General features: G+C 53.8%; 2 protein-coding genes across 7 annotated transcripts in view; both read left to right on the forward strand.

Moving 5' to 3' along the window:
• Nucleotides 1-7,053, forward strand: part of SLC43A2 (solute carrier family 43 member 2) — a 40,902-nt gene extending 33,849 nt beyond the window's left edge. For 5 of the 6 annotated variants that reach the window (XM_055576963.1, XM_055576962.1, XM_055576961.1 and 2 more), the window contains exons 11-14: nt 522-651; nt 3,434-3,507; nt 4,723-4,846; nt 5,488-7,053. In XM_055576963.1, the coding sequence (XP_055432938.1) occupies nt 522-651; nt 3,434-3,507; nt 4,723-4,846; nt 5,488-5,649 (490 nt within the window). In that variant the 3' untranslated portion in view covers nt 5,650-7,053. Of the gene's footprint in view, nt 1-521; nt 652-3,433; nt 3,508-4,381; nt 4,695-4,722; nt 4,847-5,487 lie in introns of those variants that run through there. The other variant, XM_055576966.1, reaches the window with a different exon arrangement.
• A 12,221-nt stretch (nt 7,054-19,274) lies between these two features.
• The window catches only part of PITPNA (phosphatidylinositol transfer protein alpha), a 35,667-nt gene continuing 31,093 nt past the window's right edge, over nt 19,275-23,848 (forward strand). Inside the window, exons 1-2 of the mRNA XM_055576970.1 lie at nt 19,275-19,541; nt 23,396-23,426. Coding sequence (XP_055432945.1) covers nt 19,522-19,541; nt 23,396-23,426 — 51 coding nt within the window. The 5' untranslated portion in view covers nt 19,275-19,521. The remainder of the gene's footprint in view (nt 19,542-23,395; nt 23,427-23,848) is intronic.

Genomic DNA, 23,848 nt, shown 5'->3' on the forward strand with positions numbered 1-23,848 from the left:
CACACCAGGCCTCTCTGTCCATCACCAACTCCCAGAGTTTACCCAAACTCATGTCCATTGAGTCGGTGATGCCATCCAACCATCTCATCCTCTGTTGTCCCCTTCTCCTCCTGCCTTCAATCTTTCCCAGCATCAGGGTCTTATCAAATGAGTCAGCTCTTTGCATTAGGTGGCCAAAGTGTTGGAGTTTCAGCTTCAACATCAGTCCTTCCAATGCAGGGTACTGATGCCCATCTTCTCGTGTCCAACCTCTCCACTAAGGTTCACACTCTGTGCTCAGTTCAGAGGGCCGTGGGGAGTGTCCCTTGTGATGGTCTAGCCCCCACAGTCCCCAGCTAGCACTCACTTGGCGGTGGTGTCCAAGTCTTGCATTGTCCACAAACTGTGACTCCCCGGGCCTGACTTCCTGGGAGAGTCTATTCTCCAGGGGCCCCCACCCCAGGGGCCCCCCACCCCACCCCAGGGCCCCATGCCCCCCACCCCACCCCAGCTCCTGTGTTCCATGCCCTGTGTCCCCACAGAGGTGAGAAGAAGAAGAAGCGGGACCGGCAGATCCAGAAGATCACCAATGCCACGCGGGCCTTCGCCTTCACCAACCTGCTGCTCGTGGGTTTCGGGGTGACCTGCCTCATTCCCAACCTGCCTCTCCAGGTGGGTGTGGGGGATGGGATGATGAGTGAGAGAGGGCCTGATGTCTCATGGGGGAGCCATTAGCAAAGAGAACAGTGACTTTTCATTCATTTAATCCAACCAGCCAAACCAATCAACCAGCCCACCCTGGTTTACCAAGGGCCTTCTATCTGCTAGGCTCTGTGCGCAACGCTGAGTTGTTCAGTTGCTAAGTCATGTCTGACTCTCTGTGACCCCATGGATTGCAGCACACCAGGCTTCCCTGTCCTTCATTATCTCCCGGTTTGCTTAAACTCATGTCCGTTGAGTTGGTGATACCATGCAACCATCTCATCCTCTGTCGCCCCCTTCTCCTGCTCTCAATCTTTCTCAGCATCAGGGTCTTTTCTAATGAGTCGGTTCTTGGCATCAGGTGGCCAAGGTATTGGAGCTTCAGCTTCAGCATCAGTCCTTCCAATGAATATTCAGGGTTGATTTCCTTTAGGATTGACTGGTTTGATCTCCTTGCAGTCCAAGGGACTGTCCAGAATCTTTTCCAGCACCACAGTTCTAAGAGCAAGCTGTAAATGGAACTGAGATTTCCTTTCACAGTAGACCCTTCCCTAGGAAAGTGTATTATTCTTCTTGGTCTTGGGGCATCTTACACACCATGAATACCATCAGCTTACCATTTCTGGAGTCATGTGGTGTATTTGTGTAGCTAATTGTTTTGCCTTTGCTCAGACAGCTGTGATCTGACATCCTAAGAGGTCTGGCCAGTCTGTGGCATTGATGGGAGCATTTGCTGTTCTGGTTCAGGATGGCCACAGGAGAAAGCCTCCGATGATGAGCTCTTGGTATCCGGGTTAAAAAGTTTAATTCCTTTGCACAAGATTTCCAGTGCTTTTGGAACCTGACTTTTGGCAGAGAGCTCAAGAAAGGTAGATTGCGTTACCTGCCTGGCTCCACCCTTAGGTCCACAGAAGGGTTCTAGTTCCAGTCCTCAAGTTGAACTTTGAAGGAAGGGATACAAGTGACGGCAATTGCTCCCAGATGGGTGTGACCCGAGTCCAGGTGGTATCTTGGACCAAGTCCAGGAGGAAAGCAGGCGTCCCTTCCTTTCTACAAGTGGCCACACGTAGAAATACAGGGAACACCAGGTGCGCACCACCCACGGGTATTGGCGTGTGCTTGTGCCAACTCCGCGTGCAGCTGGAATAAACCCCCAGAGACTGATGCCGGTTCCAGATGGGAGTACTGGCACATCCCTGGTGCCTTCCCAGCCTCCTGGTGGTGGTTGCCCTCTCTGCAAGACTGGTAGACCCTTGCCCTGACTACCTTGTCCAGTCACGGGGCAGTGGCCAGTGAGGACCGCGATCTGCTTTTTGTTTTAACCAGTTCTTACTGAAAGACAAGTTGTGAAGAGGCAGCACGGCCTTTGGGGTGCAAAGGGGGAGCCTGTAAGGGATGTGTGTGCTTTTGGGCACAGCCCTCTCACAGCACCGCAGAGAGCAGTCCCCCTGCCTCCGCCGCCCACATTCCCGGAAACAGGGCTTGGCTGCTCCGCCTGATGACAGGGCTGTGTGCAGAGAGCAAACAAAGGGTCCCGGCAGCAAAGTAGACAGCTCGTGGCTCTCAGGAATCGTTAACAAGGGCCTGCTCAGCCTGCCAGCAGTGGCCTTTCCTTAGGAAAGCAGAGTGAGAGGAGGGGGGACAGCCATCTGCCAGTAGGGCCTGGAGGACCAGGCTGGGAGACCGGGGCACGGCCCTCGGGTCCCAAAACGCGGGAGTGATGATCGGTGACCTCCTACCTAGTGCCGTGTCCATACATACCCTTGATGGCAGACTTTAGATGGGAGTGGGGTAGCGGGAGCCTTGGTTTGTCGTGTTTGGCAGTTTCCACGGTGTAAGTGCGTTCATCATGGCTAGTATCAAACAATACATTGTCCATTGTCACTGACTGTGGAGCTGGAAAGACACACGATAACACACCGTCATATATATATTATGCATGCTCGGTTGCTAAGTCGTATCCTACTCTTTTGTGACCCCATAGACTATAGCCCTCCAGGCTCTTCTGTCCATGGAATCTCCCAGGCAAGAATACTGGAGTGGGTTGCCATTTTGTCTTCCGGGGGATCTACCCGATCCAGGGATCGAACTTGCGTCTCTTGCATCTCCTGCATTGGCAGGTGGATTCTTTTACCACTGTGCCACCTGGCCAAAAAGTTTGTTAGAGTTTTTCCTTAAGATGTTCAGGGGAAAACCCTAACCAACCCAATATCTACAGTAGACTTAAAAAACCTTAAGACTAGAGGTAATAGTAAAACAGAATAAAGTGCTCAAGATGTGATGGGCTTTGAGTATTCACGAACTTTGTTTTCAGTGTACAGTTGATCCTTGAACAACACAAGTTTGAACTGTGTGGTTCCACTCACGCTTGGACTGTTTTCAATAGTAAATATGTACCGCACAGTCAGTGGGTGATTGAATCGGAGGATATGAAACTGTGGATACAGAGGCCAGACTATAAGTTTAATGTGGATTTGTGGCTGCATAGAGGGTCAGCACCGCTAATCCCTCACATTGTCCAAGGGTCAATTGTCATTAAATTGTACCTTTAATGCAATGGAGTTGTTAGTAATGACTGTGTTGAACAATTGGCTCAGAATTTTTGGCATTCGGGAGTTGGCCATGGCGAGCTGGCCAAGCCGACTCCAGGGTGCCAGTGCTCCCACCACTCAGGACCCTGGGAGCTCTGGGGCAGGGGGACAAAGGGAGACCCTCCATGTCTCCTGCTCACACTCTGCTCTCCCCACCTCAGATCCTCTCCTTCATCCTGCACACAATCGTGCGAGGATTCATCCACTCGGCCGTCGGGGGCTTATATGCCGCTGTGTAAGTCCTGGGGGCTGCGGGTGGCCTGGTGGCTGAGGGTAAGGGGATGGATGACCTGAGGGAGGTTCCAGGTGGGGCTGAGGGCCTGAAGGGGACCATCTTGTCTACCTGAGGTTCCTCCTCTTGTCTTAGATATTAGGGTTTCTGTGGGGTGTGTCAGGAGAAGGCCGTACTCAGTGGGAGCAGGTCAGTGGGCAGACAGTTGGGTGCCCACAAGCCTTGGCATTTAACATGAAGTCAGTTCCCCTGGCTAGGGTGCAGCTCGGTATCGTTACGGCCTCAGGGGCTGCTGCTCAGCTGAGTCCTGGGGCTGCTGCTGACTGCTCACGGGAAGCGCAGGAGTGAGTTCTGGCTGCATGCATCTGAATGTTGACCTTCAAATGGCCTTCAGTGGCAGCAGCGACATAAATAACTGAGCCCTGAATGTACCTGACAGAGCCCACACAGGGCCTCAAAGGGCTGGTCTGCCCACAGTTTTCTCAGCCCTTGGCTGAAGTGAAACCTGCCTCCTTTTCCAAGAGGCCACACACACCTAAGGAACCGTAGTTGTTCGTCTTCCTCAGGCTGGGGCTTGGCTCAAACACCAGAACCCAAACACCATCCGCTGTCTCTCTCTGACCAAAGACAGGCTCATTCCTGCAGCCATTCCTTGCTAAGCCACGATGCCTAATGTCCTGAGATTATGCCAGAACTCTCTCCCTGCTCCCAAGAGCATCCCATGGGGGTCATCCCAGGTCTGCATGCTCCACCCCATGCCACCCTCCCCGCCCCAAGGTCTAGAGGAAGTTGAGGCCACCTTGGTAGAGTCTGAGGGAGTCGGCTGAGGGCTGTGATGCTATGTTTCCGTGATTATACAACACTCCTCTGGATGAAGGTGCAGCCAAGCCCGGCCCAGCCTCCCACCTGCTCCCTGGGCCTAGTTCCCGAACCACAGACTCCTGCCGGAATCATGTTGTCCACTCGGCTCGGCCAGACACCCGTGGGCCCCAGGGCCTTCATGCTGGTCCAAAAGGGAAATTCTCTGCGTGGAACTGCTCATCACAAAGCAGTCCAAAGATGGACACCTGACTGTCCTCTGAAGCTGTTCCACATCTCCTTTGATACCGCAAGTTGCAGCCTGGGGACACCGGCAAGTGGGGCCAGGCTGAGGCCGAGGAGCATCTGGGAAGCCGGACAGTGGGCCCTGCGGTGACAAGCTCTCTCCTGTCCTGGCAGGTACCCCTCCACACAGTTTGGCAGCCTCACGGGCCTGCAGTCCCTGATCAGTGCCCTCTTCGCTCTCCTGCAGCAGCCCCTGTTTCTGGCTATGATGGGTCCCCTCCAGGGAGACCCTCTGTGGGTAAGAAGGCTTGGGGGGGCCCTGGGTTATGGACATCCACTCTACTCTGCTGACTGGGAGCCAGGAGGCATCACAGCGTGTTCCAGAACCCCAGCATAGGCAGTTTGGAACTTTGGTTAGGGTCAGTTCAGGGATCCCTTGTGAATAGGCTGGGGAGCAAGAGGGGAAGAGTATCCTTTCTATCTGTTTCTTAAAAAAAATTTATTTTGGCTATGCTGTGTGGTATATGGGATCTTAGTTCCCCAACCAAGGATCAAACCCACACTTCCTGCACTGGAAGCTCAGAGTCTCAACCTCTGGACCTGATTTTGGGGTAAATGGAACCGAGTTGCTGTCCCTGCCACTCCTACCAGAGGCTGGGATTCATAACCGGGTTCTGTGAGCTTGTCCCAATCCCACCACACCCCTGGGCCTTCAGATCAGCACGTTGGTGTGGCCCATGGACTACTGGGGAATCCTGATGCCAGAATGTGGGATGACAGGCCCTCGGACCTCCTGAAACTCCTCCTTTGTTTTTCCTGTGACCTTCGCCTCAATCCCAACCTTGAGAGCGAGGAAGGGTCTGGCTGCACAAGGACTGCAGCCCGCACGTGCTGTGGTCCCTGCCCCTCGTGACGGCCACTCTCGTCCCTGCCCCCCAGGTGAACGTGGGCCTGCTGGTCGTGAGCATGCTGGGCTTCTGCCTCCCCCTCTACCTCATCTGCTACCGGCGCCAGCTGGAGAGGCAGCTAGAGCGGAAGAGAGAGGACGACAAGCTTTTCCTCAAGCTCAACGGCTCGTCCAACCAGGAGGCTTTTGTGTAGCGCCTGCCTTCTCGGAATCGCGGCCTCCTGCCCTCTCGCTTCAGTGACTCGCGGTGTCCTCGTCCCCACCCCAGAGGACCTCCACGCACTCCCGCCCACCCCCAACCCCAGGATCCTGTCCTTCACTGTGTTGGAGTCCACGCTCCCTCCCAGGGCTCCGGTCCTGCCTCGGAGCTCTGCAGTGGACAGACGGATGGGAGAGGGCCCGGACAGACGCTTCTCCTCCTGCTGGAGGCAGGGAGGCTCTGGACTTCACTCCGCCACCCTCGAGGGGCCCTTGAGCCTCGGGGCTCTGTGGTGCCTGTAGGAGGAGCCAGGAGGACCCCCCGGGCTAGCAGACCCTCTCCCCTGAAGTGTGTCTGGATTCTGCCTCTAGCCAAAGCAGAGGGGTCTGCCATCCACTGCCCGCCTCCTGCCCCTCAGCTGCATGTCCACCGACCACGCCTGCCTGAGGACAAAGGCTTGCACTGTCTGCACACCCCCCACCCCCAGCCTGGCCCCTCACCTCCTCCCCCGGCCAGTCAGAGCTGCCTGAGGAAGGAAGGACCCGCTTCCTGTTGTTGGTGCTAACTCCTTTGTGGCCTGTCCATGGCCTGTCCTCCTGTTCAAGGCCTGTGGGGAAGCGCCCCCCCGCCCCCCCGTCCTCCCCCCTCCAGCTTAGCCTGGGAAGGGTCTGGAGGGCTGGATGGTCACGTGGGAACCATGGACAAGGCCGGGCAGCGGCCCTTTCCCTCTTCCCTCAGGACTTGAGTGGGGGCATGTCTCCACTGCCACCCTCTGTCCAGGCTGTGACCTGAAGGGAATTAAGGGGGCACCAACAGGGCATATCACACACACACACACACACACACACACACACAGAGCTGTTTTTGTGGGGGGTGGAAGTGAGGCTGCGGCTGACAGTCCTGGAGGTCCAGGCCTGGGTGGGGAGGTGAATTTGTGAGAGGCCGAGGGGGTGTGGATGTGTGGGCTGTGTGTGCATGTGCTGGGTATGAGAAATGTGTGTGGGGGTGGTGGCAGGGTGTGGGCTCTGGGTGACTGCGCTTATCCTCCCAGAGCTGCCCCCAGCTGGCCAGGCCGGCAGCAAGCCCAGCGCCTGGGAGCCAGCCCTGTTCAGGGCCGAGCTTGTCCCAGCTGTGGGGCCACAGCGCCCCCTGCTGGCAGACTCCTAAGGGCCCTGGAGCTGTTTACTTGGGCGAGGCCACCTTTCCTCTGCCAGGCGGGCCTGGCTTACCAACCCACCCACCTTGACTGCACTCAGAAATGTGTCTGAGGCTTCCTGGGAGTTCTGAGAGGGGTGGGTGGATTTTTAGGTTATTTGTTTTCAGTTTTATCAGACTCCTTTTTATAAAGCAATAAATCCACTTCCCTACTGGTAAGGGATGCCCCCTTCTAGCATATCAATTCATGACTCCATGTGCCTGTTTTGAGCTTGAGAAGAAAAGGCAGGACAAAGTTTTCTGCCACTGAGCAGCCCCAGTTGTCCCCAGCTGCCGACTCTGGGTACCGTCTCTCTCTGGGTGTGATTGCTGTTTTGGGAGGGGCGGTGGGCCAGGAAAAGACCTTCCTCCCCTGCCCCAGCCCTAAAACATCAGGCCTGTGCAGACACCTTAGAAGTGTGGTCCACCCGCTCCTCTGCTGCTTATCCCAACCAGACAGGCTAATCCTGACCCCCTTTCATCCCTGCTCAGGCTTCCTGTCACCAGTCAGCCATACCAAGGGTTCCTCCTGGGTTCAGGACGCAGGGTGACCCCAGACAAGCTGCAGCCTCAAAGACAGCAGGGGCAGGATGTCGCGGGAGGAATGGGTGGTGACGGGAAGGGGCAGACCCAGGCCCAGACCTGAGCTTCCGGTCACAGTTGAGCCCCTGAAACTCACCTCCCTAGGCTTCATCCACTCAAATACTCAAAAGCAGGTATTTGTTTTAAACACTTTTTTAAAGGAGAGGGTGTGAGATGAACATTTCTCCCAAAGCATTCCTAAAAACGTTAGTTCTGGAAGATGTGAAGGTTATTTTAATTTTTTAAAAAAGTTTTGGGATTTCCCTGGTGGTCCATTGGCTAAGACTCTGTACTCCCAATGCAGGGGACCTGGGTTCAATCCCTGGTCAGGGAACTAGATCCCACATGTCACAACTAAGAACCCAGTGCAGCCAAATACATCATTTTTTAAAAGTTTTGTAGTCAGATTTGGGAAATGCTGGACAAGGTCAAGTTAGCTCAGTGCTGGTGGGCTGTTCTCTCCAGAGGGGTGTGGTGGGCAGCTGGGGAATGGTTTTAACAATCTCAGCCACCCCACCCAAGGTGTGGCCCAGGTACCACCTGCAGCAGGAGCTTTTGGGGTGCTTGTTAATAACATATCCCCTGGGGCTTGCCTCTGACCTAGAGGGAGACTAAAATCTATTCTTTGCTAAGCCCCACCTGGTGATTCTGGTGCAGCTGCCCCCCCTCCCCAACATTTGAAAGCCACTGACAATGGAGTGCAGTTTGGGGCAGTGCTTATTAGCAAGGGCCCTTCCCACTGGGAAGTGTACTGAGGCCACATGGACACAGCCTGTGTTGTGCCCAGCAGCCCCCAGCACAGCCGAAGTGGGAGCTTCGACCTCTCTGTCTCGCCCACCTGCCTGCAGGGTGTGTACACGTGGAAAGGAGCAGGCGTTGAGAAACCAGAGTTCAGGGTGGAAAATAGTCTGGAGCCAATAGTGTATGGGGCTTAGGGACATGAAAATGAGAGCAGGCTGCCATGCGGTTTGGGTACCACGTTTGCCACACACACACACACACCCCCCACTCCCTTGCCAGTCATTTTACTCTGGCTGCAGGATTGATGAGTTACATATTTTCCCATTACCATCACTGAGGCATGCTAAGAAGCCAAGAGTTGATATACTCCCCTCCCTGTTTTACAGCTGGGAGAATTGAGGCCTGCAGAGGTGGAGTAACTCGCTCATGGTTAAAGCCAAGGACTTGCATATGGTCCTAATCACTGGAGCAGCCACGAGCCTCTAGATCAGGACAGTCCATTCGGAGCGGCAGCCTGGGGGCCTCCAGGCCTTAAGATCGAGACGAAACAGCCTGAGGAAGGGAAACAGACACAGGCGAGGTCTCCTTTTCTCGGAGCCAAGAGCTTCCTTAGATTTGGGGGTGCTGTACGTAGTAGAGTCATCTTGGCCTTAGAGGCGGACGGTAACTTGGGGGAGGAAGTCTCTGGTCACCCCCAGCCATGAGAGGAGTGCCCTGGGATGGGGAAGGGACCATGGGCTGGTCAAAGGCAGTGGTCATCACTGGCCTGGGCCCTCCATCATCCCCCTGGTTCTCCAGGTTCCTGGTGGGAAGGAAGGAGCAGACAGTGGTGCCCGGTCCAGGGCGTTCAATTGGAGCAAGAAGCAGGGTCACGCCAGCCTCGGAAGTATTGCCAGGAGCCCTCTCCTTTCTCCCTGGACTTGAGTCCAGGTGATCCTTTGTGGCTGGCTTCCTCCAAAGCCTCCTGGCCTCTGCCTGCGGCTCTCGCTGCCTGGGCCTGTCGTCAGGAAGGTTCCCACCCTTGTAAAGGCCACAGGTGGGGTTGCAGGTTGTGGGTTCCTTTCTGTTTTGCTCCATCTCCTATTCCCTCTTGTACTCAGTGTCAGCCTGGTGAGAAGAACTCCAGCCTTCCTTGTTCTGGCCCTGGGCTGTGAAGCATGAGGGCCTCCCACGGCCCTAGGCCCCAAGCACGCTGAAGGTGGGGAGGTGGCCAGTGTTGGGAGTACATGCGCAGCACCGTCCCAGACAACTGCGCGAACGTTCAGTCAGCCCAGTGGAGTTTTGTTTCTTCTTATATCACGATAATGCTTTTAATCTTTCGGCTTCTTACAGTCCTCACACCATAGAGACTGACAAACCCATGTTGCTGTTTCTTCGTTGCTCAGTCATGTCTGAGTCTATGCGACGCACGGACCGTAGCCCATCAGGCTCCTCTGTCCCTGGGATTTCCCAGGCAAGAATTCCGGAGTGGGTCGCCATTTCCTTCTCCAAGGGAGTTGTTTTTATCTTTTGGCCCCGCCATGCAGCATGTGGGATCCTAGTTCCTCTACCAGGGATTGAACCCACACCCCATGCATTGGAACCACAGGACCACCAGGAAAGTCCTCAGGGGTGCGGGCGGTGGCGGTTAATACATTTGCATGTTCATCTGTGTGAATTTAAACAGATATGCACCAGGGGCAGTTGATCCGGAGGGGTCAGGCTGTGGGCCCGCTATGGCAAGAGGCTCCTGTCTCTGAGCTCTGAGAAGTCTTCTTAACAGAGTCAGGCTTCTGGGGCTGTTTAATCCACAGCTTCCCTCCCTCTGAGGGGCAATACAATGGATTCTCATGAGTTCTGGGGCAGGAAGGCGTCTTAACTGTGGGGTTAGGATTAGGAGCCCAGGACCTTGCAAGTGAGGAGGTGGGTTTTCCACAGGCTGTGGGGCCCCCCTGGAATGGGGGTGGGGTCAGGGTGAGCAGGCCGGCTCTGGGAGCCTGTCCCCCACCCAGGCCCTGACTCGCCCCAAACCCTGGGGTGAGGATGCGTATCAGGAAGGAGGCGCAGCGTCCTCCATGTGGATGGCCCACGCAGGGCAGACCTCTCCCATCTGTGCCCTTGGTCTCTCTGCAGGCAGCACTTCCAGCCCTGGAGTCAGCCCTTGTCAGCCTCCCGAGCAGATCCAAGACCGAACTAGGGCCTCCGGCTGCTCAACCCTTCCCAGAGTGAGACTCTACCTCCCTGTGCTGAGGAGGCGATGAGGGAAGGGCAGAGGTTAGAGGCCCCACCACGCCTATTATCTTATGACCATAGACAAGTCTTGAGCCTCGGTTTCTCATCTGTAAAATGGAAGTTTTACCCCCGCCCCCGGAGACTCAATGGACCTGGACATCAAGCAGTTGTACGTTATTGTACCTGGCACTTAGTTGGCACTTAACCAGTGATAGCATTATTTTTATGACCCTGGAGCGGAGCAGACAGCACAGGGGATAAGGACCATCTGCACACACCCTCCCCCACCCCTGTAACAGGACAGACTTCAGGCAGCTCTGCCTGGGACTTGTGGCCAAGTAAAGGAAGTGAGGTCTGTTTCTTCTGATCCCTCCCCCTCTCAGGACCACCCTCTCTCAGCAAAAGCCTTAAGAAGTTGTCCCCCTGTTCACTTTGGCATCTTTCACGTTTTGGTAAGAGACTTGGCCAAAAAGCTTCTCAAGATAATCTCTAAATGGGGGGTGTTCGGGCACTCTTGACAGTTTTACGTTGAGGTGGGTGACTCAGCACAGTTTGTGGACAACACCTTCACGCCACCTCCTTGTAAAACCGCCCGGTGTGCCTCTGTGTGCATGTGTGTGCATGTGTGTGTCGACGTCTGGGGTATAATTCCAGGCACATCGGGTGTGAACGTGTTTAGAGGAGGGTGTGGGAGCTTATCTCTCCTTTGACAGAGAGAAGGTCATGCCTCGCTGAATCTCCCTTGGTGGGTGGAAAGGCCCAGGCTCTGTCCAAGGACCCAGCCCAGGCCCTCAGAGTGGTGCCTGAAGGGTTAATCTGTTCCTGTGTCAACCGGGGTCAATGTCTTGTCACTGACAGCTCAGCAGCTGACCCTGACTCTTCCTGGCCCTTTGCTGTTTCTAGCACCTGGCTTCCTGGCACACAGTAAGCACTCAATAAACATCTGCCGAGAATGGCCAAGAACTGCTTCCTCCTTGGCCCCTGTGTCTCTTTCTCTCTGAGTCACACATTCACTTGCCACTTGTCTTGCCCATCACCTGTCTGAAATGTGCTCCCTGACCTCAGAGCTGGGGGAGGGACCGAGGAGGGGACCTCGGTGGTGGAGGGAGCCCAAGGTAGCTGGGAATTCCAGTTCTAAGGCAGGTACTCATTCTTGACCCTTGGCTTTTGTCCTGAGTCAGCAGTCATGGGCACACCTGCTTCTCCTACGGGTTTCCTACAAAGTTGGGCCCTGGGCAAAGGCAGCAGGAAAGAAGAGCCACTGGGCTTCCTCAGAGAAGCCCCAGAGAGACCCTCACTGCCAGGGAGGGGAGAGGGCAGCCTGGTTGTCTAAAGCTTGGTTCCCAATCCTCTAGGGTAGAGGGCATTGAGGCCCTGGGCAGGGAGGTAGGTGGCCTCAGGAGCCAGCTGGGGACGGGGTAGGACCCCTGCACGGCACACAGGGCAGAGATGGTAAATGGAGGTTCATGAGGGCTTCTACTCATCAGGATTGCAAGCTCAAAAGCCACGCTCCGCCACATCCCTGCGCTGTGACCTTCGTTTTCCCGCTTTTGATGCAGACACAGTGGAGAACGAGTTTTCTAGTATAAGTAGAACCCCAGCATGATGACGTAAGGGCCGCTGGACAGTGACCTCTCTGCCAGGGACACAAGAGGACCTGGGGGGCACCTCGGGGATCTGGAGGCCATAGCCCCAGCTAAGAGGACAGCCTTGACACAGCTCTAACCCTTCAAGGCCCTGTGGGAACGAGCCCACTGTTGCCCGATCTCCTGATTTTTACAAGAGAAGCTGGGAATTCTGAGTTTTATGTAAAACATTCCCATTTTCAGATGTTGGCTCAAAGAAATTTATTTTAAAGATCACGGCTGCTCAAATGGCTTTTCACCATGTGCGGGTCAAACTCTGCTGGAGGCAGGGAGAGAGGGAGAAGGTCAAGTCCAGGGCGCCACTGTTCCCTCCTTCCCACTGATACTGTGTTTGTCTGGACTGTGCCCCACGTGGGCTAGGACTTTCTACCTGTGTCTCCCCCAGCCTGGGGCATCACGAATGCTGTCCATTGAGCAAGTGGTTAAACCTTCTAGTCTGGCTTCTAGAGTGACCCTCAGGCCCTGTTTAGGGACAAGGAATCGTCAGGCCCAGTGCAGGGCACAGCCAGCCAAACTCACAGACCCAGCCTGGCCTATGCACTCCTCTGCTCAGGGGGGCAAGGCCAAGGCAGGGCCATGCTTCGTCTGCCCTCCTGTCTGTCTGTCTCCCCAATATCACGAATGCCCCCAAGAGCTAGCATGGGTGCTGCTTTGCCTTGATAACCTCTAGAGTCTTGAATGGTGCCAGGCATGCAGCAGATGCTCGATAAATACTGGAGGATGAAGTTTAAAAAAGAGAGGGAGGGCTTCCCTGGTGGCCCAGTTGTAAAGAATCTGGCTGCCAATGCAGGAGACAAGGGTTCAATCCCTGATCTGGGACAATCCCACATGCTTTTGAGTCTGTGCTCTAGAGCTGGGGAAACACGACTACTGAGCCCATATGCAGCTTCTGAAGCCCATGCACCCTACAGCCTGCACTCTACAAGAGAAGCCACGACAATGAGAAGCCTGCACATCGCAACTAAGGGTAGCCCCCGCTCACCACAGCTAGAGAAAAGCCCACGCAGGAACAAAGACCCAGCACAGCCAAAACTAAACAAATGGATAAAACTGCTTTTAAAAAAGAGTGAGCGAGAGAGAAATAAACCAAAAAGAGGCTGAAACTGGCTGAGACCAAGGCTGGGAGAAGAGTGTGCTTTCAGCAGGCAGAAAGGGACCAAGCCGAGGATGGAAACAGTGAAACACAGTCTCCCCAAGATACCCAGAGATGGGTTACAGGTGTGGCTGAGACCGAGGCAGTAAGAAGGGCCAGCCAGCCAGGAGCATCCACACGGGGGACCAGGACTGTGAGAGGCGCAGATACCAACAGTGCAAAGGAGACAGGGGGAGTCCAAGAGAGAGCGGATCACTACCCAGAGCGCAGGAACAAAGACTGAGATGGCAGGGATGAAGAGAGACAGAGAGAGGGAGACGAGTAGTGACGTGACACAGTAAGAGGCAAAGAGAAATGCAGAGAGGAGATAGCAAGAGAGATTAAAGAGACAGAGAGAGCACTGACAGAGTTACAGAGGAACAGAAAGAGAGAGACAGAAGGGGCACAGAGAGAACAAAAAGAGAAAGGGAGAGACAGAGAGAGATACAGAGAGACTTCTAGATGTGAGATAAAGAGAGATCAACAGAGAGAGATACCGAGAGATGGAGAGGAGAGACAGAAGGAGACAGGGGCAGCTAGAGAGATGGAGAAAAGATGGGTACAGATAGAGGAAGAGAGAGAGAGAGAGATGTGTGAGACAGAAAGATTGCTGTGATACCGGAGATTCACGTTCTTCTCGCCAGCTCAGCCAGGAGCATACACGTAGCCTCGAGGGGTCCTTCCTCACAGGGCCCCCTTCCTCCAGAACGCTCATACAGAAATATGCCACGTGCTGCATGAAACTGCTTTATGCGTATTGGCTCATCTACCGATATCCAGCAAGTCCACAAGGCGGCCACTACCATTGTCTCCATTTTACAAATGAAGGAGTTGAGGCCCAGAGAGGTTAAGCAACTTGCACAAGGTCACACAGGTAGGAAGTGGTAGCATTGGAACTCCAGGGCATCAGGCACCAGGGGTTCATTCCCACAGTGGGATCGTCGGCTCACAGTGAGGCGCTCTGGACAGTGCTGTGGGCCCTGCATGTAAGGTTTTGATCTTTTTTTTTTTTCATTTGGCTACACTAGGTCTTAGTTGCAGCACGTGGGCACGTGGGATCTTTTCTTTTAGTTGCAGCATATGGGATCTAGTTCCCTGACAGGGCGTTGGGAGTGCAGAGTCTTAGCCACTGGACCACCAGGGAAATTCCAAGGCCTAACTGTTATGTATGCCAGAAGCAAAGCTTGTTAGAGGAAGAGATGTAAGAAACAGAACACCTGAAAATAAAATGTGGAGGGGAAAAAAAGGCAGACATTGTTCAGATAACAAATGTATTTAAAATAAACTCTAAAATAATATTTTTTAGATGATTAGGGACATTTGAATATGAACTGGGTAAGAGATGACCAGTTTTGTTCAGTGTGATAATGGCATTGTGGATTCAGAAGAAAATATCCCTATTTCTAGAATGCACATGGGAATATGGAGGGCAGAGATGACACGATGTTTCAGGAAAGAAATGAAGCAGGTGTGGTAAAAATCTGGTCAGCAGTTGATTCTGCTTCTGCTGCTGCTGCTAAATCGCTTCAGTCGCGTCCAACCCTGTGCAACCCTACGGACAGCAGCCCACCAGGCTCCTCCATCCACAGGATTCTCTAGGCAAGAATACTGGAATGGGTTGCCATTTCCTTCTCCAAGTTGATCCTGAGTGATAAGGAATGCGGATTCCTTAAGGTCAGATCTCTAACTTGTCTCTCAGGGCCCCACATTCTGTCCTGGCTGTGTGTGTGTCTATCAAATGAACCCTTTATGCTCCGACTGAAGGCTCTACCCTGGCCTCCCCACTCCCCAGATTCTGTCCACCTGGAACCCTGACTCTGCCCCTTTGCACGTGTTCCTTTCCCTACAAAGATGACAGTCCCCTCTTCTAGCCAAATACTCATCGCCGCCTTGTCCCCAGATACTTCCTTCACCTCTCCAGCCCAGGAGCCTCTCCTTGGACTCTTTCCAGCACTGTTCTTTGTGTCACACATGGTCACCTTTATGGCCAGTGACCTCCATCACTCGGTACAGTTTTCTGCAAGTGTGAGGCCTCCTCTCTGTGAATTCCTCCACATGGAAGGTGTTTCTCAGGTAATTTAATGGTTGCATTGCTTTATATTTCCCTCACTGCCCGGCAGGCCCTCCAGACTCCCTCATCTCAATTCTGATTCAGGTTTCTATCTAAACATGACCTCTTCTTTTTTAATTTTTTTTGGCAGCAAAGCGTGGCTTATGGGATCTTAGTTCCCCAACCAGGGATTGAACGTGAACCCCGGCAGTGAAAGCACTGAGTCCTAACCACTGGGCCATCAGGGAAGTCCTAAAACATGGCTTCTTCTAAGAGTCTTCCCTGACCACCCATCTAATACCACCTTCACTGCCCACAGTCACCTTGTTCAGCTTCTTCTTAACATTCACCTCTACTGGAAGTTGTTTCTGCATTTGTTTATATTCTGCCTAACCCCACCAAACAAGGGAAGTGAAACTGTACAACTCAGATTTGGGACCTGAGCCCACATGCTGAGACTCAAACTCGGTTAGAACTGAGACTGGGACTTAAACCCACAGTCTTTTAATTGAGATCACATAGGTCTCAGGCTTCCCTCATGGCTCAGGGGTAAAGAATCTGCCTGCAGTGCAGGAGACATGGGTTCGATTCATGGGTTGGGGCAATCCCTTGGAGAAGGAAATAGCAACCCACTCCAGTATTCTTGCCTGGAAAATCCCATGGACGGAGGAGCCTGGTGGAGTACAGTCCATGGGGTCACAAAAGAGTTGGACATGACTAAACTACAACACCCAGAGAAGGCAATGGCACCCCACTCCAGTACTCTTGCCTGGCAAATCCCATGGACGGAGAAGCCTGGTAGGCTGCAGTCCATGGGGTCGCGAAGAGTCGGACATGACTGAGCGACTTCACTTTCACTTTTCACTTTCATGCATTGGAGAAGGAAATGGTAACCCACTCCAGTGTTCTTGCCTGGAGAATCCCAGGGACGGGGGGACTGGTGGGCTGCTGTCTATGGGGTCACACAGAGTCTGACATGACTGAAGCAACTTAGCAGCAGCAGCAGAAAACAACCACACCTGGTTTGAGGACTTAATGAAGCTCAGGTTCTTGATGTCTTGACGCAGAAAGAATTCAGTGGGAGACAAAATGATAGGTAAGAAGTGGATTTATTGGATTTCCCTGGTGGCACAATGGTTAAGAATCCACCTGCCATTGCAGGGATCATGGGCTCAAATCCTGGTCCAGGAAGATTCCACAAGCCGTGGAGCAACGGCCCATGCACCACAACTACTGAGCCCCTGTGCTGCAACTACTGAAGCCCTGAGCCTAGAGCCTGTACTCCACCACAACAAGAGCCGCCACAATGTGAAGCCCACTCACTGCAACGAAGCGTGGCCCCCACTGGCCACAACCAGAGAAAAGCCTACATGCAGTAATGGAGACCCAACACAGCTGAAAATAAAAGAGAAGTGGATTTATTTAGAGAGAAACACACTCCACAAACAGAGTGTGGGTCATCTCAGAAGGGAGAGCTCCTGAAGTATCACATGGTAGTTTTTATGGGCTGGGTAATTTAATAGGCTAATGAGGAGGAGGATTATTCCAACTATTTGGGGGAGATTTCCAGGAATTGGGCAACTGCCCACTTTTTGGTCTTTGATGGTCAGCCTTGGAGCTGTCTAGGTACTGGTAGGTGTGCCATTAATTACAAAGGGCTTCCCTGGTGGCTCAGATGGTAAAGAATCTGCCCACAATGCAGGAGACCTGGGTTCGATTCCTGGGTTGGGAAGATACCTTGAAGAAAGGAATGGCAACCCATTCCAGTATTCTTGCCTGGAGAATCCCATGGACAGAGGAGTCTGGTGAGCTACAGTCCATGGGGTCACAAACAGTCAAACATGACTGAATGTATAATGTATTATAATGAGCACATAAGGAGGTTCAAGGTCCACCAGAAGTCCAATCTTCTGCCATCTTGGACCTAGTTGGTTCTAACTAGTTTTCATCATGTGCTATGTCATTCTTTTAAAGCTTGTGTCCTGCCCCCTTCCCTCCTGTTTCAGAAGGATTTTGTTTTTCTTGGTCACCCCTGTATTCTGAGTGCCTAGAAAAAGGCCCAGGAGTGGGCAAAGAGTTCAATCAATATTTTACGGAGTGAATGAGTAGATGTAGTCTTCCCAACTAGACTGCAAGCTTCAGATTACTTACTTCCTGGAGAGAGCCAGCACATGGCAATTATTAAATAATTTTCTTCTAATTGATTGGTGATAAGCTAACAGGTTGGTATTCCAGGAATCTTGTGCTGAGCCTGGAGTTACCATCCTCCACCTGGGGGTGGGGGCCTTAGTTCCAACAGAAGAACTCAAAGATACTGTTTTACTGCTTCACCTTTGTTTCTGCATTCCCTCCCTTCTTGGATTAGCAACTGTTTGAATCTGCCCTTTGGAACTCAAGGAAAGGTGTACAAGGCTGTGTAACACCTGTCTCTTATAAACAGCAAATGGGAGACACAGGAAGGATCTGTCCCTGGGAGGGCCCCTCAGGGTCCTGCTCCATTTCAGCCATTGTCTTCCCATCTGCAAATCTGCCTTTGTTCTCTTTTTCCTGAAGACGATGCCATCCACCCAGATTCCCAGGCCAGAAACCCAGGAAGTTTTCATCCCTCCTTTCTCACTGTCACACTCCCAGCTAATTAGTCAACAGAGTATTGCTGATTTTACCTCCTGAGTTGCTCCTGAATCCATCTCTGTCTTTCTTTCCTCTCCTTTCACCATCATTGTCTTAGTCCAACTCTACCTGGACTTCTGCAGAGGCCTCCTCACGCAGGTTCTCCCTGTTTCCTTTCTGGTTCCCTGAGTGCCCTTTTCTTCCAGCTGTCAACTACCAGACCTACTTACAGACCTGCTTAAAATCCATAGATGCCTGCCCATGTCCTGAGGATGGACTCCAAACACCTTAGCACCCCCGGGAACTGCATACTCTGCCCGCCCCACCCCACTACAGCTCCTCAGCCCTCAAACTTTATGCAGCAGTCACTTCTTTCAGTTCCCCTGAAGTACACGCTGGCCCTCTGGCCCCCAGCCATTGCATCAACTCTGCCCCATACCTCTTCCCATCTCAGTCCCCTGCAGAGTTTAGCTTAGAACTTCTTCCTCTAGAATGCCTTTGCTGACTACACCTCCCCAGTGTGACCCCACCAAACCTGTATTTCACCTCTCACAGTCCTTTTCATCCTAACTGCCTGGCTGCCCCTCCATCCACCTACCTACCACCCCCAGGTGATCTTGAGTTCGCTAAGGGCAAGATATCTGCCTTGCTCACTCAAGCTTCCCTGTTGGTTCAGATGGTAAAGAATTTGCCCTGCAATGCAGGAGATCTGGGTTTAATCCCTGGGCAGGGAAGATCCCCCGGAAAATGGAATGGCAACCCACTTTCCAGTATTCTTGACTGGAGAATACCATGGACAGAGGAGCCTGGTGGGCTACAGCCATAGGATTGCAGAGTCGGACACGACTGAAACGAAACTAACACTTTCATTTCACTTGCTCAGTCAACAAAAGCACAGATTTTGATGCACAGCAGACCCTCAGCAAATAACTTTTTGGATAAAAGATATTAGACTACTGACTGCAGGGTAAAAACCTTGGCCCCATCACATGCTAGCTTTGGACTTGAGCAAGTGTCTCTCTATTTCTCTTCTTTTTTTCTTGAGCTAGTCTCTTGACCTCTGCCTCCCCTTCACCTGTCAATGGGGACAGTAATAATACATTTCTGATATACAGCTGTCGTGAGGAGTCAAGCCCTTACGTGCACATAAACTTGGCCATTATTAACATTTTTTAATACAACCTTTCCTAGATCTCAAAGCACACCACAGGTCAGGCCCAAACGCACAGTGGCATCTGTTCCGCCTGCAGATGAACAGTCACCCTAGGACCCTGCGGGACACCTGGGTGTCGGCGCCGCCTGCTGCTCGGGTCTTGCTTACGCGCGGACCCACCCGGGACGCGCAGGCCGCCTCGGCGGTCCACTTAAGGACGGGAGGGGGCGGGCCCGAGAAGGCTCCGCCTCCGCGCTGAGGTCAGCGCGCAGCGCGGCGCGTGACGCTCTGGTTGCCGCAGAGACGCCCCGCCCCCGCGCGGTGCTGCGGAACCGGAGCTCCGGGCGGCGTCGGCAGCGGCGCGGGAGGCGGCGAGGCCGGGGCGGCAGGAGCCGGCGCGGCGACCGCAGCGAGAGCGGCGGGGACAGAGCAGACCACGACGAAGGCGCACAGGCAGCCGGGCCAGGCCGGGCCACGGGGAGAGCGGCCGTCAGGAAGCGGGCGGGAGGCTGGACGGGCAGCAGGCAGCCGCCGAGTCGCGAAGCGACATGGTGCTGCTCAAGGAGTAGTGAGTGTCCAGCCGGCCGTGCGGAAGCGAGGAGGGAGGGGGAGTCGAGGATGACGACCAGGGAGGCTGATGGCCTGGCGGAGGGGATGCTGCGGCCGGACGGGGCCCGACGGCATGGAGAGCGCTGGATGGGTTATTGGGCGGCCCAGCAGGAGCTGAGGGGACAGCCAGGGCCGGACAGGGCCGGAGGTGGGCCGAACGAGGGTAGAGAGGAAGGGATACAGCACCTGAGGTGGGGCCCAAGGGGCAGCGAGGACCGAGTAGGCCTGAAGAGAGGCTGAGGGGACAAAGAGGACCAGGCAGGCCTGGGATGAGGTCAAGGGGACAGTGAGAGCGGGACAGGGCATGAGGAGGAATCGAGAGCACTGGATGAGACGTGGGGTGGTCCTGGAGTGGAGGCTGAGGGAGAAAGGGGCCAGCCAGAGCTGCAGGAGTGGCAGAGAGGACCCCCGGGAGAGGGAGGAGTTGTCCGAGTGGCCCAGGAACAGTTAGACAAGGGCAGACAGGGCCAGGGGTGGGGAGGGGGGTTTGGGCCAGAATACTGCCAAGGGGCCCTGGGAGATCAGGTAAGACAGCTTCTGTAATGGAGTTGAGATGATGGGTGGAGTGTGGAGGGCCACCTGGGGTGTGAGGAGTGTTGCCTGAGGCATCAGGGCAAGGACTGCGTTAAGCAGACACAGGAAATGGACTAGGGAGTCCGGGCCAGGCTGAGTGACAGGGGAAGGGTATGAGGAGATAGCAGGGGACTGGCCCTGTGACACCTGTCTTCAGTGCTGGACACAGAGGAGGAAGTATTCAAGGAAAAAGGATGATTGCTTGGGACTTAGGGACACTAGGGTGAGGAATTCAGAAAATATTGGGCAGGGGCTAAAGTGAGAGGATTATGATGATGGAGAGGGTCAGGGTGTTAGGGAGGAAGACAGTTTGGAAAAAGTATGATTGTGAGTAAATATACATGTTGTTAGAGTTGGGGAGGTGGGGCGAGCAGGGCCAGCCTGCCTCTGGAGGATTCTCAGTCTTGGTACAAAGAGATGGGGAAATTGCTGTGATGAATTGATGTTTGTCATCAAGCCATTGACTGAGGAAAACCCGTGAAGAGTGAGGGAGTTTCTGAGTAGTGAGGGTGGGTGGGGTGGGGGGCATGAGTGACTTCTGGTAGGAGTGTCAGGGAGATGGGCTTGCTCGTGAAATCCAGGGGACTGGATGACAGGTGGGGGTGTCTGGATTGCTACATCTTTCAAATATGAGACGATCCATTCCAGAAGCTCATGGTTCCAAGTAAACATCTTAGGACTTTTCTTTTTCCCTTCTTCCAAGAGGAGAGACTGGGGACAGGGGGATGGGGGAAGAGGGGAGATTGGATGTATATGTGCAGAACTTTCAGGGAAACCATACTTCCTAGAGGGGAGGACAAGTGGACAGCATTGAGGCAGAAGCCCAGGAAGTCAGGAAGTGGGAGGTGTCTGGAAGTGGGAGATGTCGGGGTAGAGAGCAACTGGTGGACCTCACTTGGTAGCCAGGCAGGTGTTCTGGAGAGCTGTTTCCATTTTGTCAGTGAAAGGACTTTGCCCCGTTCTATCTGGCCTGCTCCTTGGAAGTGTTTAGGACATAGTGTGGAGTGTTGGATAGCAAAGGGAAGAGACCTGGGTGTCATCGCAGCTTGACACCTCATCTGAAGAGCTTTATTTCGAAGTCCCTCCACTCTGTTACTTGACATCCAATCTGATGCTGATTCAGCCAGAGCGCAGAGTTTTGTGTGCTGAGGAAGAAGAATCTTTCTTGGGAAGCCAGCAAGAGGAGGGTCGGGTGCACTTTGAATTTTAATCCTGACTGTCCAGATGACAGACTTTTCCCACTGTCCTGGTTCTTTTGTCTATTCCCAGTCGAATCCTAGCATCTGTAGAAACCTGTAGTTTTTGTGCAAACGGTCAGGCAGGGAAGGGAAGGGACCTTCAGAAGAGATCTGAGCGAGTTTTGAAGAGAGAGCCTCCCCCTCCCAGTCTTTGTTCTCCTCCTCTTGAAGCCCGCCAGGGAAAGGTCCAAGGTGCCAGGGATGCAGAGCCCGCTTGGCATCTGCATTTCCTTCCTGCTCAACTTGTGCCCTGAGTGTGTTCGGGCATGTGTGTGTGTGTGCATCCCTGGGTGGGGGGGTCCCAGAGGGGGGCATCGGAGACGCTTGGCTGTGGCTGCAGCGCTGCAGCTCTAGAGAGACTGCGAGTGAAGGTCATGCTGAAGTGAGCGAGGCTCCGGTCCCAGCCCCGCACAGCCTCTGTGGCCCCGTCCTTTGCGGTTGCACCCTATTGCTGCTGAAGTGGTTTTGCTCCCAGGGAGCCAGGGAGAAGCATCTGGGTGTGCCGCTGTCTGTCACAGCGTCAGAGCATCCTGTCAGGAACTGACTGATGCAGGTCTCTTTCAGGTGGAGACTCAGTGCCCACCCAGAGTCTGAAGGTTGTCCAACACTTCCTCTCGCAGAATTCTCCTTGATTTCTGCAAATTCTTGGATGTGGTTTTTTTTTTTACCATTGTTCTTGAAGATAAAAGGTGTATTGTTTTCTAGGAAGTTTCTTCTGAGGGTGCAGAAATTGTGGCCTCCACGTTGGAAGTATTTCTCTGCGCTGTCAGCTCTCTCTGATGGGAGGAGAGCACTAGGGGCAGCTTCCAAAAACCTGCAGGGTTTACGTTATTTGAGTCATCCTAGAGGAGGAGAGTTAGCCGGCAGTAGAGACTTGGAACCCATGTTGTTTTTCCTGCTACTTTCCTGCTTCATGCCTTGCCTTGACTGAGATGTTTTTCTCAGACCCCTCTGGGTGCCTCTTGCTGTCTGGGGACCTTTGCAGGACTAGAGAATAGTGAGCGGGTTATTTACCAGCCTAGAGCAAGGGTCCCGATTGGCAGAACCGTGGTCCAGGAAGGAGAGCAGAGCACGCAAAATGCAGGAGGCTCCCGGGGCTCCCAGCTAGGGTCTGGGAATGGAGAATCTGAGCTTGGGAGCTGGCTTGATTGGTAGGAATACAGCCAAGCTTTTTTGTCTCAACTCTCAGACCCCAGGGCTCTGAGCTGGGGGTTGGCCACTGCTCTGCGTTACAAATGCAAGCCACCCTGAGCAGGGCCCTGGCCTTTGCACTTCTCTGTGTGTGTGGAGTTCTGACCGGTCTGGGGCTTTGCTGGTCATGGCTTCTCCATCAGGTGACTGACTGGCGGTTCCCCCAGCAAAATTGGTCGCCATGGAAATGGAGAAGAAGGAAAAGAAAGTTGGGTTGGGGTGCCTTTGGACAGCTTCTGAAGGTCAGAACACGAGTTAGGTGTCCTCTCTCGGTGGCTTTGTGGTAGTGGCTTGTAATATCTGGCCCTGAGATGGTTGGTGCATGCTCTTAGGGTGATTAATGCTCCAAGGAACTTGGCCCCTTCCTGACTTTTCATGTTGAGGGCTGCTGTTGGGAGGTGGGATCCCCAGAGATGTCAGTCTCCAGGGCCTGCTTGTTTGGGCCTGAATCCCCATCTTGGCTTCGGAGTATACAGGGATGGATCCTCCTGTGTTAACAGAGAGAGTCAGACTCTTCAGCAAGTCTTTTTGGGGAAGGTATTTGTCGGGGAGAGGGAGGAGAAGACAGCTCCAAACATGAGCCAGAGGCCTAGGAAGTGCCTGGTGAGGGGATGGGTGTGTGCTGAATCGCAGGGCTCTGAATGGGGTGCCAGAAGGGACCGAGGGTCCCAGCCTTGAAGCACTCAGGAGGCCGTTCTCTGCTGGGGTTCTGAGAGTGAGTGCAGTGTCATGGGCAGCAACACATTCAGTACTGTTCCAGGACGATGCTTTCAGAGCCCCAGGCTGACCCTCTGTTTTCCTTCTCTTGCAGTCGAGTCATCCTACCTGTGTCTGTAGAGGAGGTAAGTCCTTTTCCTCTTTTTATCCAGAGTTGGAGATGCTTGCTTGTGACCCTCAGCTCAGCTGGGCTCCAGGCAGCCCTCACGAGTATCGTCTCATGGTCTTCGTGTTTGTCCTAGCATGGAGATAGTCAGTACTCAGTGTGAATTTTCCTGGTGCGTTTTTCAGTTGCAGGAAGGCACTTAATGTATCTGACCAACTGTGTGTGACCTGCCTCAAGCTGTTGGCCAGCAAGATAACTGTGGATAGACACAAAACCAGCCCCCACCCCCCACCTGCTGGCACTCTGCCCGCCTGGGGACATGCTACTGAGGAGATTAAGGGCGTGCATTGCTGAGGCCTCCGTGACGACAGGGAGGCATGCCTGGCCCTCTCTGGTTGTGCAGCAGACCAGCAGGCCTGAAATCTGCAAGGCCCTTCCTCG

The sequence above is a fragment of the Bubalus kerabau genome, chromosome 4, assembly GCF_029407905.1.
Source record: "Bubalus kerabau isolate K-KA32 ecotype Philippines breed swamp buffalo chromosome 4, PCC_UOA_SB_1v2, whole genome shotgun sequence".
Taxonomy (NCBI): Eukaryota; Metazoa; Chordata; class Mammalia; order Artiodactyla; family Bovidae; genus Bubalus; species Bubalus kerabau.